General features: G+C 38.6%; 2 protein-coding genes across 2 annotated transcripts in view; one reads left to right on the forward strand and one right to left on the reverse strand.

Moving 5' to 3' along the window:
- LOC122819546 (poly [ADP-ribose] polymerase tankyrase-1-like) overlaps positions 1-3544 on the forward strand; it is a 75268-nt gene extending 71724 nt beyond the window's left edge. The window contains exon 29 of the mRNA XM_044096341.1: positions 22-3544. Within this exon, the coding sequence (XP_043952276.1) occupies positions 22-108 (87 nt within the window). The 3' untranslated portion in view covers positions 109-3544. The remainder of the gene's footprint in view (positions 1-21) is intronic.
- Positions 3545-4324: 780 nt separating this feature from the next.
- On the reverse strand, positions 4325-13488 carry dusp4 (dual specificity phosphatase 4). The gene is made up of 4 exons (XM_044096342.1): positions 12886-13488; positions 11937-12061; positions 9469-9688; positions 4325-7597 (listed from the first exon to the last, which is right to left on the reverse strand). The coding sequence occupies exons 1-4, from the start codon at positions 13253-13255 to the stop codon at positions 7209-7211; spliced, it is 1104 nt and encodes a 367-aa protein (XP_043952277.1). The 5' UTR covers positions 13256-13488; the 3' UTR covers positions 4325-7208.
- Between the last annotated feature and the right edge of the window lie 1509 nt (positions 13489-14997).

Raw genomic sequence — 14997 nt, forward strand, 5'->3', positions numbered from 1 at the left:
CATGTTTTCTGTGTTCTTCAGGCTTACCCAGAGTACCTGATCACCTATCAGATTATGAAGCCAGAGAGTCTGGCTGCACCTGCTGCCACTGCAGAGCAGAAGTCCTAAACGACCATCACAGCTGGAACTGAAGATGACCAGAACAATTTCCTAAACGGACTGTAAGCGAAGGAGGGGATAAACAGTTCACACCTCGGGCTTGAAGTCTTTGGAGCCGAGTCTAAGGGGGTCGGTGTGAAATAATCCCTCAAAAGATGCTGAAATGGAGCAGGCTGAGTCGGGCTTTACCTGTAAGTTCAGTCTAAAGTCAGCAGACGGCAGAAATCCATTCTTATTTAGCGTGATAATATGGAGGAGACACGAGTTGTTCAGCCGTTTTGCAGCTTAGTCACAAAAACCAAACGGACTGTTTAGTGTTTTGGTACCTGTGTGCCGCTCATCCATTCTGTCCTCACATTTGAATGGTTTGTTTTGACAGCCGGTCCTCTTTTGCTGCTTTGAATCATTCACGACGAGAAATTTAGCAACGGTCATGCTGAGAGAAAAGAAATTCAGAGCGTTTAATCTGAACATTTCCACCCTGCAGGACTGAACAAGACAGAAGAAGACAGCGTGAAATGAGTCTAAACAGAAATAATAAGAGCGCTGTAGACAAATTACACCCCGGAGGCGAAAAACCAAAGGCTAACGGGACACAGTCGGACCACAATCCAACGCTGCAGACGTTCCACTGCACTCTGTTAAAGGGACCAGCTTTGCAGCAAGTGTTGAGATAAATCGGCTCATTTACAGAGTAGCTGGAAAACATTAAACTGAAAAATATGGACGCTAATAATAAAATAACAATACATACAGTACTTTGCAAAAGTATCCATAGCCACTGAGCATTTTCGCAATTTCACATTATAAACCACAATCCTCAATGTATTTAATTGGGATTTTATTTTGTAGACCAACAGGGAGTAGTATGTTATTTTAAAGTCGAAGGGAAATGACCCAATTTTTTTAAAAGTTGTTATTTTGTCTGTCTGTTCTCTAATGTTCCCCAATAAACATTCAAGGCCTTCTACTCTCAACATGAAGAGAGTTACTTGCATTGGATTTTATTTTGTAGTAACAGGGTAAAGAGGGCTAAACTTGGAAGTTGTAGAGGACAGAAAATGTTGATTATTCTTCTGTTTACTGAACTGTTATCCTCTGCTACGTAGTTGGAGTATCACAGAAATTTCTTTTGAAATTCATTGGAATTTGTAGCTGTACGATTTGTGATGTAAGAAAGTTTAACTGGTTTGAAGACTTTTGCAGCGTACTGCATGTTTTTATTGTGTTTCTGCTCAATGTCTGGGCTAAATCTGAGAGTATATATGAGATTTTTGAGGTGTTGGGTGTTAAATCTCTCCTCTCTGTTCTGAGAATCACCTAAAAGAGTTCTAACTTTATCAATAAGAATGTTTAGAAATGTAAAAATACACTTACTGGTGCCTTTCCAGACCATAACTTTCAGTGCAGTCACTTTAACATTCACAATTCATTTCAGTGTAAACATCCTAAACATGCATCTTCCACCAGTAAGTGTTGAAACTGTAGTAGCGGGATAGACCAGCTCCAAGTTTAATTACTACTGCTAAAATTTGATGTTAAAAGCCAGAAACACCCAAAGCTCAGAGGTGAAATTTTAATAAGTTTATTCCCTTCTTGAATGGATTTTCACTTTTTTTAAAGAAAAAAGTTTAAGATCGAGATGAAGAAACTGAATGTACCGGATTTAAAGATGGAAGATAAAAGGTGCCTCTCCTCAGTTACTCATTCAGATTCACATGTGAAGCTAGTTTTGTATTATTATTATTATTATTATTATTATTATTATTATTATTATTATTATTATTATTATTATTATTATTATTATTATTATTATTATTATTATTATTATTATTATTACTACTACTACTATTCTGTATCACGTATTGTCTCCGAGATGTTTGAAAGGTGTGTTTGTTTACATGAACCTGCTGCCTTCTCGTCCCTTTCTTCTCTGGCTGTTATCTGTTGCTGCCCCCCAGTGGCCGAACAGTGTAACCGCCCGCTTGTGCTAACGAGTGAAAGGGTACGCTTTTATTTTCAGTTGTAAAATTCAGGAGGGCATTACTGTAAATCTTTCGGGTGGTGGGTTAGTTGTAAATAATTTTCTCACTGTATTTCACTGAGCCATTCAGATCACAGACTGAACAGATCACTGGTGTGATCACAAGTTCTCAATAACATGAAGCAGAGGCTGACACACACACACACAGAGAGTTTTCCAGCGTTTTATATGTACACAATACATACTATTTTATTTTCTGACCATATTCTCCTGTTGATTGTTGGCTGTTTTCTAATAATGATACTTTACATTAGATGGGACCACATTAAAGCAATTGCAGAGTTAAGCCAGACTGACTGTTTATTCCTGCATTTTTTTTTTTTTTTAAAAGCATAATTTGACTTCAACATTTTCCAGTTGTGGAAAAAAACATGTTTCCAGATTTTATTTTTTATACCATTGGCCCTCCCTTACTTCCTCCCTGTTATGTTCTTCCTTTGTCTTCTTCCAGTTTTTATTTTTCCAGGTTTCATATGAAGAGCCTGGCACAAAGTTTTAAAGTTAAAAAAAGTCTGGAGTTCCCACATGATGCCTTTTTAGAAACCTGGTTTGTTTTGCTAAATTATGAAAAAAGACTGCTGGTTTCACACATTTCTTTTTAAATTACTGAGAAGTTTCTTTGCTACTGTAGGATTTCATTCATGTTTATACTAATGGTGTGTGTATGTTTTATTAGAAATTTTTTTTAGAAAGTAAAGTCATTATTTGGCATTCCAACGCTTTGGGAAAATCAGACAGTTTTCCTTTACGACATAAATCCAGTGAGCAATAAGATGCTTTGACGAATAAAAATTCAATTCATTATTAAATGAAAAAACCAGAACGTTAATCAACCTGTGGACAGAATAAATTACCGCAGGAGAAAATGGGGAAAAACTGATAAGCATGAAATTAGGTTGGCATGGAAATGTCCATCTGATGAACACTGCTCACATTAAGAGAGGAAGAAGAAGAAGCTGTGTAAACAAATCTTTTGTGTATCACCATGTTGTCAGTCTAAAATTTAATTAGTTTTTGGTTCATGCAGAATTTTTAATGACATTATTAAGCTGAGCATTGTTTCATTAAACATTGGTAAAACTCCAGACGGGCTTTTTAATGGAGGATTTATCTGTAAAAAAACAGTTTTTATGACTAATTGCTGTTGAGTTTAAATGGTCTGTCTTGCTGGTTTTGTCTCCGTCAGCCATGTTTTTGTGTATATACTGGAGGGTCTGTGTGTTTGTTTGTAAAATAAATCCGTGTTCACTTTCTGCCTGCCCAAAGCATCAGATGAAATAACACATTTCCTTATCCGTTATGTCCGACCTGCTGTTGTACAAATGGTTGTACAGATCTAACGTGAAACACAAAAACTCCTGTACAGAAGAAAATCCTTAATAAAAAATCATTTTAACTTTATTTTACAGTGGAGGTTTTCTCTTTCTTTTTTACGCAAAACAGTTGATAATTAAGGAAGAACATTTGTTGGAACTACAGCTATACCTAATTTAGTGACGGGTTACAGTATGTAATTAGATTAGTCAGATCTTTTAGTCTTGGAAATAATCTTTAGGAAAATGTTTGCAGTTAGATACATCTATATGTAAATACCTTGATTTTAGCATAATTTAAACTTTTAAAGAAGTTGCAACATTTAACCTAACAGCATCGTGATAATATTTGTTTTTGTTCCGTTGCCATCTCATAAAAGGCTGAAGTTATGACCGTTGCATGTTCTTACCAGTGGGTGGCGCTGCTAGCTAACAATTACTCCAGAATCATTCAGGTCTCAAAAATAATGGCTAATATTTCCAGTTTGTCAAAGGAAAACATTTTATATGTGAAAATCTTTTCCTTTTAACATTTGTTTTTATTTTCTTACTGATCAATCAATTTCAGAATTAAGACTTCTAATAGTTGTGGAAAGTGAAATAAATCTGTACCTTATTGTCTCTGTTAAAATATCACAATTTTAATCCCAAATAAAATGACAGGAAGTTATGCAAGGAAAATATGCAAATAAATAAATCAGCTGATATAGTTATCTTTGTGTTTGCCTGAATGCTACCATGACTGATAAACAATTTGCTGCATTTCTATCACTTTTAATTGCCATCATTTAGTGAGGCCATCATGGAGGCACTAAATGATGCCTCCATCATTTAGTGATGTGAATAAAACAAAACAGTCACTTTCAAGTTATGTAAGAACAGTATTTATTCAACAGTAGATCTTCAGTAATAAATAAATGCACAGGTCAGTCATTCCACAATGAAACTGAGGGAAACATGTTTTTCATTTGAAGGGTCGATATTGCCATGGTGAACCGGAGAGAGAGATGCAGATGGGACTGAACACAGAGAGGCATATTAAGACGTACAGATACAAACTACACACATCTGTACAAAGTATTGCATTTTTCATCCACTGGCCCCCTTTTTGTCCATCTCTCAGTACAAAGATCGACTCCGGTCCGGAATCACCAACGATGTGCAAATCAACCAATAAAATTACAAATACGGTATTGCATCACTTCAAAGTGCTACACAGAGAGAAAGAGGTGCTGACAATCTTTAAAAATAAAAAGTATAGAAACCTTAAACATGTTTGTGAGTCTGTATGGGCGTTCCGGTTTGAGTCTAGTATAAAAATGAACTTTTTTGCCTTTAATTGTCTAACACAGTGTTCATCTTAGCCTGAAACGTTAGTGATGCAGGAGTGCCCACCAATTGTGATGTGAGGATGTATATATTTTTTGTGCTTGACTGGTTTTGAAGTACAACAGTTAATTCCTGATTGTGTTTTTCTATGTATATAAAAGTGCTCGTTTGGGTGATTTAATACTATTAATAACCTATTTATTAATTGCATTAATAAATAGTAATTTTCTATGTGTATGAGAAATAGGCATGGGTCGGGTACCAATTTTAAGGGATGACAAAGATACAATTTAAAAACTTGTAAAAAAAATTTCCATACAATTCCTAGTGGTTAAAGTCTTTATCGAGAGATACCAGTAAAAAATGGAAAGAATAGTGACGCACCATTGTCCATCCCCAACCTGTTTCTGTTCACTTCCTGTGAAGATTCCACACTTAGCCCTCATTTTCAAGAAAGCTAAACTCCTCTGTTTTGAAGGAACATCACTGCTAATTTATTAAGAATGAAAAGCTGATATTTTACAATGTAAACAAACTGATCTAAATTGTCTCATGGTCTCTTTCTGTGCTTTGTGCCATTAAACTTGTGTAAGAATTGTACCACTTGTTTAGCAAAGATGAATTGAAATTTAAGGCAACGTGCTAGCCGGGCCTATTCGGGAGCTTGCTAGCATGCTTTTAGTAGGCTAGCTGTTATTTTGCTGTTACAATTAGACTTTAAAACTAAACTAAACATTTTACAAACATCAAAAGTTAAATCCTGAAGTTTACTCTCACTTTACCTTTAAAATAACATTTAGTAAACCCACACAAATGAGCTTGTTAACTCTAGCTCTGGTTCTTGGTCAGCTAGCTTGCAAGTGAATTAATTTGTTTAATCATCTATGAGGTTTAATAAAAGTAATATGAAAAACAAGATTGTGCAGGTGTTTATTCTAGATATTTACTTACACTTTAACTCTATATGTATATATATTTTGGATAGTCTACTGAAAAATCTTGACTGTGAGAATTTCCTACCGGCCCATGCCTATTGAGGATTTTCAGGGGTCTGACAAACATTTATCAGTCTACTGTCTTCTAGTTACAAAACAGAAAATAAATGCCAAAAAAACCTTACTGGGGGATACCTTCATGAACAAGGCACAAACATCTTAATGGACCATCCACTGACACCAATGCTTATTTTTTGCTTTTCATCTGAAAAACCTTTTTCAAGGCACCAAGCAGGAGCCACTTTGTTCTTCATGTCAAATCACTGTAAGAGATAAAACATTGCTGAGAAGAAGTGAAACCCAGTTTGTTTTAACTTAGGGAAAAATGTGAGTATTTCACCGTGCACATGTTTAAAAGGAACGATACTTAAACAGATTATCTTCCAGGGAGTTCCATCTAAAAGGAGAATCCCAACAGTTCTGCAAAGTATCCCCAAAATCTTTTCATTCTTCCCGTCTGAAAACACCTCCTATTTCCAGAAATATCAGCCCTTTCAGCCTAAAAATATTTATATATAATGCAGAAGGGCTTTTCTCTGGTGTCAGGGGTTTCCCAGTCCATTTACAAGGGGTCCCAGCCTTTTTATTTGGCATCGAGTTCTATTTATTTTTAACCTCCTCAGTGAGAAGACGAAGACCAGAGAAGAAAAAAAAAGAGGGAGGGGGACAAGTCTGACATGAGAGGCAGAGATGAGAGGATGAGGAGGAGGGAGGAAGCATAAAAGGATGAAAAGAGAGATGAGAGGAGAGGAAGAGGACGTGTGAAGGGCAGGAAGCTCCGGTCGGATCCCTGGCAGAACACCTGTCACTGAAGAGGCTCCTGCTCTCTGTCACCCTCTTTTTTTTCCCTCCCTCTTTCCTTCTCCATCCATCTCCTTTGTCCGGCGACAGGAGGGACACCCGAGGAGGAAAGAGGGAGTGCTTAAAATTCCCCCCTTCCTTCCTGTGTCCATCTCCTCTCCTAAAGACCTCGTCTCCATAGAAACAAGCTATCTTCATACTGAGCTTATTCAGTCGGCAGGCATGAAAGTGTGCGTGGGAGAGAGGGGAAGATAGGTTCGCTGCTGCTCAGGCCTCACCGTGTTAGGTTTCTGTGAGTGTGTGTGGCGCGTGTGTCTCTGTGCATGTTGGAAGGAAAGTGTGTCTTTGAGTCGATGTCAGTCCAACACTCCGTGTGTCTAGAAAAGACATTTCGTTTTTGGTCAACTGGAATAAATCTCTCGTGAAAACTGACTGAGTGTTGGCTGGTTTGTGAAATTAAAAAAGAAGAAAAAGAAGGAAAAAAAAAAAGGTCCTTTTCAGGCACCGTGACGCTTCTCGCCTCCGTGTCGTGGAAGTACGGACACACTGCAGAGGTCAGTGACACCGAGAGCTCCTCCAGCCCGGTCTGCTCTCCCTTTGAGTCAGGATATGGGGTAAAGCTGTCCATTAGCAGCCGGGTGAGGTCGTGATGGGGCTGTGGTGCAGGTAGGCCGGGTTCACCACCGACACCGGGAAGTTGAAGATGAACGGAGACGTGGGCGTGACGGCCGTCGAGCTGTTGGCCACCGTGGACTTGGGTCCGAGCAACGGGCTCGCTGTGGCCGCTGCTTCGGCGGCACAGGATGTGGCGAGGACCTGCGACTCGAACTGCAGCAGCTGGCCCATGAAGCTGAAGTTGGGCGAGATGATGCTGCGGCGGCGGCGCACGAACTCGAAGGCTTCATCCAGACGCACCCGCTTCCTCTTCATTAGGTACGCCAGGCAGATGGTGGCGGAGCGGGAGATGCCTGCTTGACAATGGACCAGCACTCGTCCACTTGAGTCTCGAACTGAATCTGGGGAAACAGACGAATCACAATTCGGAGACGTTTACTAACAATGAAAACAATCAAATCTCCATCCAAAACATGTTGACACAAGGCCCAGGTTTCTGTCCTGTTTTGAAAAACTGTTATTTGGAAAAGTTCAGATCTCTTCTTTGGGAGGGTGGGCGATATGGATTTAAAAGTTTATCACGATATTTTGCAGTAATATTGTGATAATGATAAAAGTGATGATAACAACTATTTATTATGAATTTTTAGGTAACAATTATAGCCCCACAAACACAAATAATTCTCTTGAAAAACATTCCAATTAGTAATGCACTTCTTTAGGATACCGATCACATTAATGAGTATAATTTCTGTCACTAAACTACATATTGTAACTGCGTTTTCAAATTTATTAGTATTCATTGATGCTTTCATTGAACAAATGGTAAAATGATCAATCCTGACAACAGGTATAGATTCGAGGGAATTTTAAACATCAGTAATTGGAATTTATCATGATAACGATAAATCAAAATTCTTACCATTTTATGAAATTTATCACGGTAAAGTATTGCCCACTTTTACTTCTTTGTTTTGCTTTTTATCATGCTTAATTAGTTGTTCAGGAACACCAAATAGATTTTAATATCAGACAGATAACAAGGTTCAAAATTATTTTTTAGTTTATAAGGGAAAAAGATCTCCAACTCAGCCCTGGTGTCAATATAACTGGCTCCTTTAATTATCTAATGTCTCTGCTTTTTCAATGCATTTTCCCACTAAATAAATATACAAGTAAATGTGTACTATGTATTAAAAGTCATACTTTAAAACCTCTAACGCTTTCCTCTCCCTTTATGTGCATTATTTTTACACCCTGCAAGTAGCTTCTACCGCACCAGATGTACAGTGGCGCCTCGTCTAAAAACCACTTTCGTTTTTCTCTCCTACGCACTTTTATGCCTCTCTGCACTCTCAAACCGATAACTAACCTCAAAGTGAGAACGCTGCAAATCACATTTACAGTAACTGAAACACACAAGTGCAAAATTTGAATCATTCTCTTTTTCACACTTCCTCCTCTGGCCTATTTATGGCTCCCTCTCAGTGTGCATACGCGCTCTAGCTTTCTCATGAAAAAAAAAACAAAACAAAAAAAAAACGATTTAGGTAATGGCTTGATTACAGGATTTACAAGAACTGGATTTTCCATCTTGTGTGGCTGAATGCACAAAGTGTGAACCTTAAAGTATGAGGATGGATTTTATTTTTGCAGTATTTTTAAAGAATTTTCTCAATTTTTTTACAGACAAATTAGACAAGAGGTAGACTGGCATTGAAATTCACTACTCTTTAATAGTTTGCCCTAATTTGTCTCTTTAACAGACACTCTCATTCAAACAGACTGAAAGCTAACTCCAGCATCGCGTTTGTTCACTTGGTAACACCGGATGAGTCAGACTCTAGTCCCACAGCAGCTAACTATGACGCATACCAGCAACCTTCACCTGCACACACACACACACACACACACACACACACACACAGACACCAGAGCCCATGCTAACACTAACTCACCAATATGCAAAATAAAAGCACACTTGAATACATAATGCACTGAAAATCAAAAATGAGTTACAAGCACTGCAAAAACAACGTTTTACCAAGTGTGTTTGTTCCAGTGTGTGGTGCAGATATTTTAGTACATTTGAAATAAGACAAAAATAACTTATCATCAGGAAGATGTAGGATGTTGTTTTAATTCAATAATTCCTTAATATTGATTAAAATTTCTATTTTCATCATGCTGTGTGGAATCCACTCAGCACAAAGCAAAACATCAACATTGCAGCCCGTCACATTATGCAAGCACATTCCCGTCAGACACTGACCTATGAACTCGATGGCCTCCAGGAACCAGCAGCTGATGTCTTCTTTGTGGTTGTCCTCCACTGGGATGCACTTGTACTGGTAAGTGCCCTCAAAGTGGTTGGGACAGTCGGCCGACACGTTCAGCAGGGCGGAGATTCCGACGCTGTCCAGGACCTCCTTCTTGGAGGCGTGAAGGGCACTGCCAAGGTAGAGGAAAGGCAGGATCTCGACGGGGCCACCCTGGAGACACCAACATGAGGAAGATCTTCATTAACCATCCCTGAATTATTAATAAATGGCTCATGTTGGAAAGAAAGGCCCAGTGACTTGACTACAGCTTTATATTTTCTAAATCGCATTAACAGAGCTCCTTATTAGATAGAAATGGGTTTATTATGTGTGTGAGAAACACAGTCGAACTGTTTAGGTTGTATATTTATAGGTCATGTCGATCCCCTGATGAAGCCACATAATTCAGCTGAAATATCGACGTGTTTTTAATGTGGTTTCACAGAGCTTTGCTGCTCTGAGAAGACCATGTTTGCAGCTGCTCCTCTCTAAGCAAAAGCATCTCAGTGCCATGTGCAATGCCCAGGCAAGGAGCTAACGCACTTATTATGAATAATCATAAAACTTCCTTGAGAATGGAAAAAAAATCAACAGCAACATAAAGGTTGTTTTGGCTTTGACTTGTTTGTAAAGTATGACTTGTTGATCAGACATTGAATGTGATGTTGGCTACCATCTTTATGAAAACTTCTTCCTCACTTTTATTTTCGGAGCCCCTTGTGAACACATTACCTAATGAACGTGGGCCCCCCTTTTACCGGACCTGAGAGGTCAACGGGTCAGCAGCCGTCCATACCGGCAGCACAGCTTATTGACAAAACCTCTGTCTGTTTATGTCACTGCCGCTGACGAATTCAGTACTGACACAGAGTCAGGAAATGATCAATATGGCTAAGAGATGCGGAGCAGGGAGGGGCAGAGTGGGCTGCATTGCTCTCGGCCAGTCACTCCATCATATTTGCCACAGGAAGTTGCATCCTTCTCTTAAACTAATTAAAAAAAAATGCACCTGACAGGACAATGAAGCGATTTTCTATGAGAACACAGACATGCACACAGAAGCTGGGTTGTCTAAGTCTCTTGGCCTCGTGAATTCCAGGGGAATTAAACCCAAAGCACATGTGACTGCGAGAGTTGCGTAAAATCCGCAGGCTCAAACAAACAGATCACTGTCCAACAAAAAACAAGGCCAGCTAGGTCACAGGAAGTCATCGAGAGCTGAATCGATGCCGAACTTTCAGCCCACTCCATTAGGTGACTTATTCAAAGCATTTTAATCAATTTAAAGTAGCCCCAAGACTGGTAAAAATATGGAAGTTAGTATAAAACATGAGTCCTTCAATAGAGCACTTATAACCCTGGGATCTGTCTGAAAGAAGGCACGGATCTGTCCGACACGCTTACTGTAGAATAACCTGAATTAAAAACACCACAAAAAAAGCAACAATGATTTAGGCTACTGCTGAACTGACATAGGATTTTATTTGTAACATTTATTTGTTTTATTTTATTTGTATACTTTAGCAAAATATGTAATGATGACAAGCTAAATTAGGTAGCAGCCAGTGCACACCAAGAGAAGAGTTTCTCTGACATCTCAGGAAAATGAATAAATCAATTTTCTAATAAATTTACTACAAATTTTAGGTTGGATGATTCCAGAAAACTGTGTAGAACAATGAATGTTCCTACTTGCTAAAAATAGGCGGCAAGACTTTTCTCTTGTCTTCGTGAAAGACAAATATAGCTCTTTAGCAATATTTCTGGTCACGTAAAACAAATACAGTCTGGAAACTAATCACTCTTATGAAGGTTATGTCTGTTTATGAGCTGAAAGCAGGCTATTGAAGAGCCAGTTCACCACAAGGAACAGAAGCACAATAACCAGCTGAAAATTATTATTACGTTTTCCAAGTAGTCATTCTATGAAGTGTTTTCATAAAAACAAATGTAACCATACGTGCTGTTAGTACATTAAAATGTTGCAAGAAAAAATTAATAAATCAAGCAAATAAAGTGAATATAAAACTTGTGAATGTAAAAATTTATAAAATATAGAAAATCCGATCAAAATTTGTAAATATTACAGCCAAATTGATAAGAATGTGATAACTGGTGGATATTATTACATGAGCTCACCTAAACTAAAAGCAAAACTACCATGAAATTTGTTTTCAGTTTTCTTCTAAATGATAAATATGTCATATTATTTCAACAGATCTAAGGATCATTGTTAGTTTTTGGTTTGAAACACAGAAACACATTAGGTCATGTTATACATTTCTGATATTTTAAATATTTGAGGAAATATCACAATGATGCCTTACAAAAGTGTCAATGTTTTTCAATGTGTTCAAGGTTTCTTGTTTTAATTTTCTTAATGCAGGAAATGTATTGAAGCACAGGGTGACAGTTTTACCTGATCGTTGTGTGGTGTCCCACACGATGAGCAGGAGTCGATGCTGGACTGGCTGGTGAAGGACGGCAATGATTTGTTTTTTAAGCAAAACTCGGGATACTCTGCGTAAAATCTGTCATATCCCCCTAGAAACAAACAAGAAAAAAAATATCATTAACCATCATAATAATGTCTGATGAACACATTTACCAGTAATAAAGACATGCAAACTGAATGTGCAGCAGGATCTACCAGCATCTTTCAATTGATTTCAAACATTTCCTTCAAAAGGGAATAATCAACTGCAGTCTGACCACAGCGGCTTGTGTCAAACTGTATTAACTGTGATGTGTCATGTTTACCAGCCGCTCAGACTCTTGTGCTTCAAGCCGTCTGCATCATTAGGATGCAGGCACACACAGAAGAAAGGGGATGCGCCACGGCTTGCAGCAGCTTCTGCTTTCAGAATATAAAGCTAAAGACCTGACTTTCCAATTTTCCATGTTTTTAAATTATCATTACTCGTTTCAATTTGTCCCTATTCACTCCCCACGGAGGAATCCTTGTGAAATAACACAGGCTGTGCAGAGTGTCACCGAGGTTTTCATGTGGCTTCAACGCATCAGCATTACCTCATCCACTCAGCCACTGAGCTACGAACGTGTGGATGTGAGAGATTGTGTATATATATATATATATATATATATATATATATATATATATGTATATATATATATATATATATATATATATATATATATATACATACAGATGGATGTTTCCATATTACCTAACATCATCTGACATCAATTAATCGATTATCATGTCAAATAATCGTGATAACTGTGCATATTATTATTATTATTATTATTATTATTATTATTATCATTATTAATTTATTGATTGATTTATTTACAGTAGTCATCCCCAAGCGAATGAGTAAAGGTGGTCTAGATGGGAGGTATTTTACCTTTGAGCAGGTACACCAGTGTTCCCTGGGAGTCCCTGAACAGCGCGTTGAGCACCAGGGTCACCGTGCTGTCTTCCTTCACTGAGTCCGAGTCCGGCGTCCTTTCGTCGTATAGCACCACGACGGAGTACATCCCGGAGCGCAGGCGGCCCCGCACCTCCTCGTCCCCGGCCAGGACCTGGTCCAGGCTCAGCACGGAGCCCTTCGCCCTCCTTCGAACGATGGTGTTGCAGCGCGCGTTGACGGAGCCTCGGATGTGCCCGGCGCTGAAGGCGAGGAAGGAGCGGCAGTCCAGCACCAAGCACCGGCCGCCGTCGTCCTTCAGGAGCCGCTTGAGCACCGTGCAGTCCATCTCGCCCAGGTCTTCCATGGCACCTCGATGCAGATTGAGTGAATAAGGGTACGGGGGTTTCTCTGGTGTTTATCTCTTCGCCTTCCGAAGCTGAAGAAAGCTGTGGTGGATTCCCCCCTCGCGCCTCTCTTCTATCTGCGCATCACCGTATCCATTCAGCTTCTTGTTTCCTCCTCGGTGTGTGTCTATCCTAAGAACTCTTCTTTCTTGTTTTTCTTTTTCTTTTTTATGAATGGGTACATCGCGTCACGGCGGAGGTGACGTCAACCAGCAGCAGCCAATCACAGAGTCTTCGTTTATTCATTGAAAAAAAAGAAAAAGAAAAAGAAAAAGACATCAATGAAACTGAAGGCGACAATGAAACACCAGAAGTCAACAGCTCTTAAACTCTTGAAAAAATCCAAATGTCATAACAACTTAATTCAATATTATGTTTCACAGACTCATCAAAAGAAAATTTAATGATCCAATTTTCTTGGCCAAAAATGAAACTTGGGTTAGGAAAAACAAAATTTATGTAGCCTGAAAACATTAAATTAAGAACCATATGCGTCACCATACTACACTTTATGGCATTGAAGATAAGAAAAACAAACAAAAAACAAAAAATGAATGATTTACTTTTTAAAACTTGTTTTAATGCACAAACATCTAGTAAGTGCATCATGTATTTGTTTTTAGACCACCAGAGTCAATACTTTGTATTTACCACAACTTTATTCCTGACCTTTTTGACTGTGTTCTCTGTTCGTCCCTGTGCCGTTTATTCAAAAACAGTGTGATGAACCCTAGAAGAGAGCATAATTAAGAACTGAAACTGACTCACCAGACTTCGACCTGTCTGTACAGGCTAGAATTAGCAGTGCAGTACAGCTAGCTGCAGCAGAACCTTAGAATATCGGTAAGTTTAAACATCCAATGAGCCTCTAGCTCTAAAGCTGTGAGGCTGTTTATGAATATCTGTTATTTGTGAATAGTAGTTTTAAACATGGATATTAATCTACCTTATATAATTACCTTATAATTGTATCACATAAGTAACATTCATAAGCGGTAAGATGTTCCTGCATGCACTAGACATGAACTTCAGGTATTTCAATCTGTACTTAACTTAAATATTAATATTACTTGTGTTTCAAGAAGTTAAGTAAGTATAAATATAAGTATAAATTGCTTTAGATTAGGGAAAAAAACACATAGATCATTATATTATCATTGCTATGTGCTTAGTTTTATTACATTCCCCAACACTTTATCTAATCATGTAGTATTTAAAACTCATCTATAACATCGGCTCTGTCTGTTGTCGGTGGTACGGGACCGCAGGTGGGAGTGCTTACGTCCCTGCGTGCATGTGCTTGTGTGTGCATAAGTCTGAGCGCGCATCTGGGTGTACGTGGGTGTGTAATCCTACAAGCGGATGCAATTTGCATCTCCCATCACACAAGCCTCAGAGCGTGCTCAGGTATTTGCATGTTGATCTCATTTCCATGGTTACAGGGGAAAGAGAGCAGCGAGGCAGCAGATGACAGGAAGAGAATTCAGACAAAAACAGACTGAAAGCAAAACAAGCTCAACCTGGAAGAGAGAGAGAGAGAGAGAGCAGGTGGAGGGACAAATATGGGTGGGTAAATGTGGCAAAATATGCAAATGTATTTGATTTATGATTTATATGCAGATCCAAATCTGTGTTAGACGCTTTTAAATGTTCACAGTCTAATCGGGTTTGAAATACTTAGAGGTATATCTCATGTAATCAC

The sequence above is a fragment of the Gambusia affinis genome, linkage group LG17, assembly GCF_019740435.1.
Source record: "Gambusia affinis linkage group LG17, SWU_Gaff_1.0, whole genome shotgun sequence".
NCBI classification, from domain to species: Eukaryota; Metazoa; Chordata; class Actinopteri; order Cyprinodontiformes; family Poeciliidae; genus Gambusia; species Gambusia affinis.

What these genes read in the sequence shown, in the direction of transcription:
- dusp4 (XM_044096342.1), bottom strand. Translation starts at nt 13,255, where the DNA reads ATGGAAGACCTGGGCGAGATGGACTGCACGGTGCTCAAGCGGCTCCTG. An exon ending in GGACACCACACAACGATCAG is followed by an intron (nt 9,689 to 11,936) that starts GTAAAACTGTCA and finishes TGGTGTCTCCAG; the next exon opens with GGTGGCCCCGTCGAGATCCT. An exon ending in GGAGGCCATCGAGTTCATAG is followed by an intron (nt 7,598 to 9,468) that starts GTCAGTGTCTGA and finishes CTGTTTCCCCAG; the next exon opens with ATTCAGTTCGAGACTCAAGT.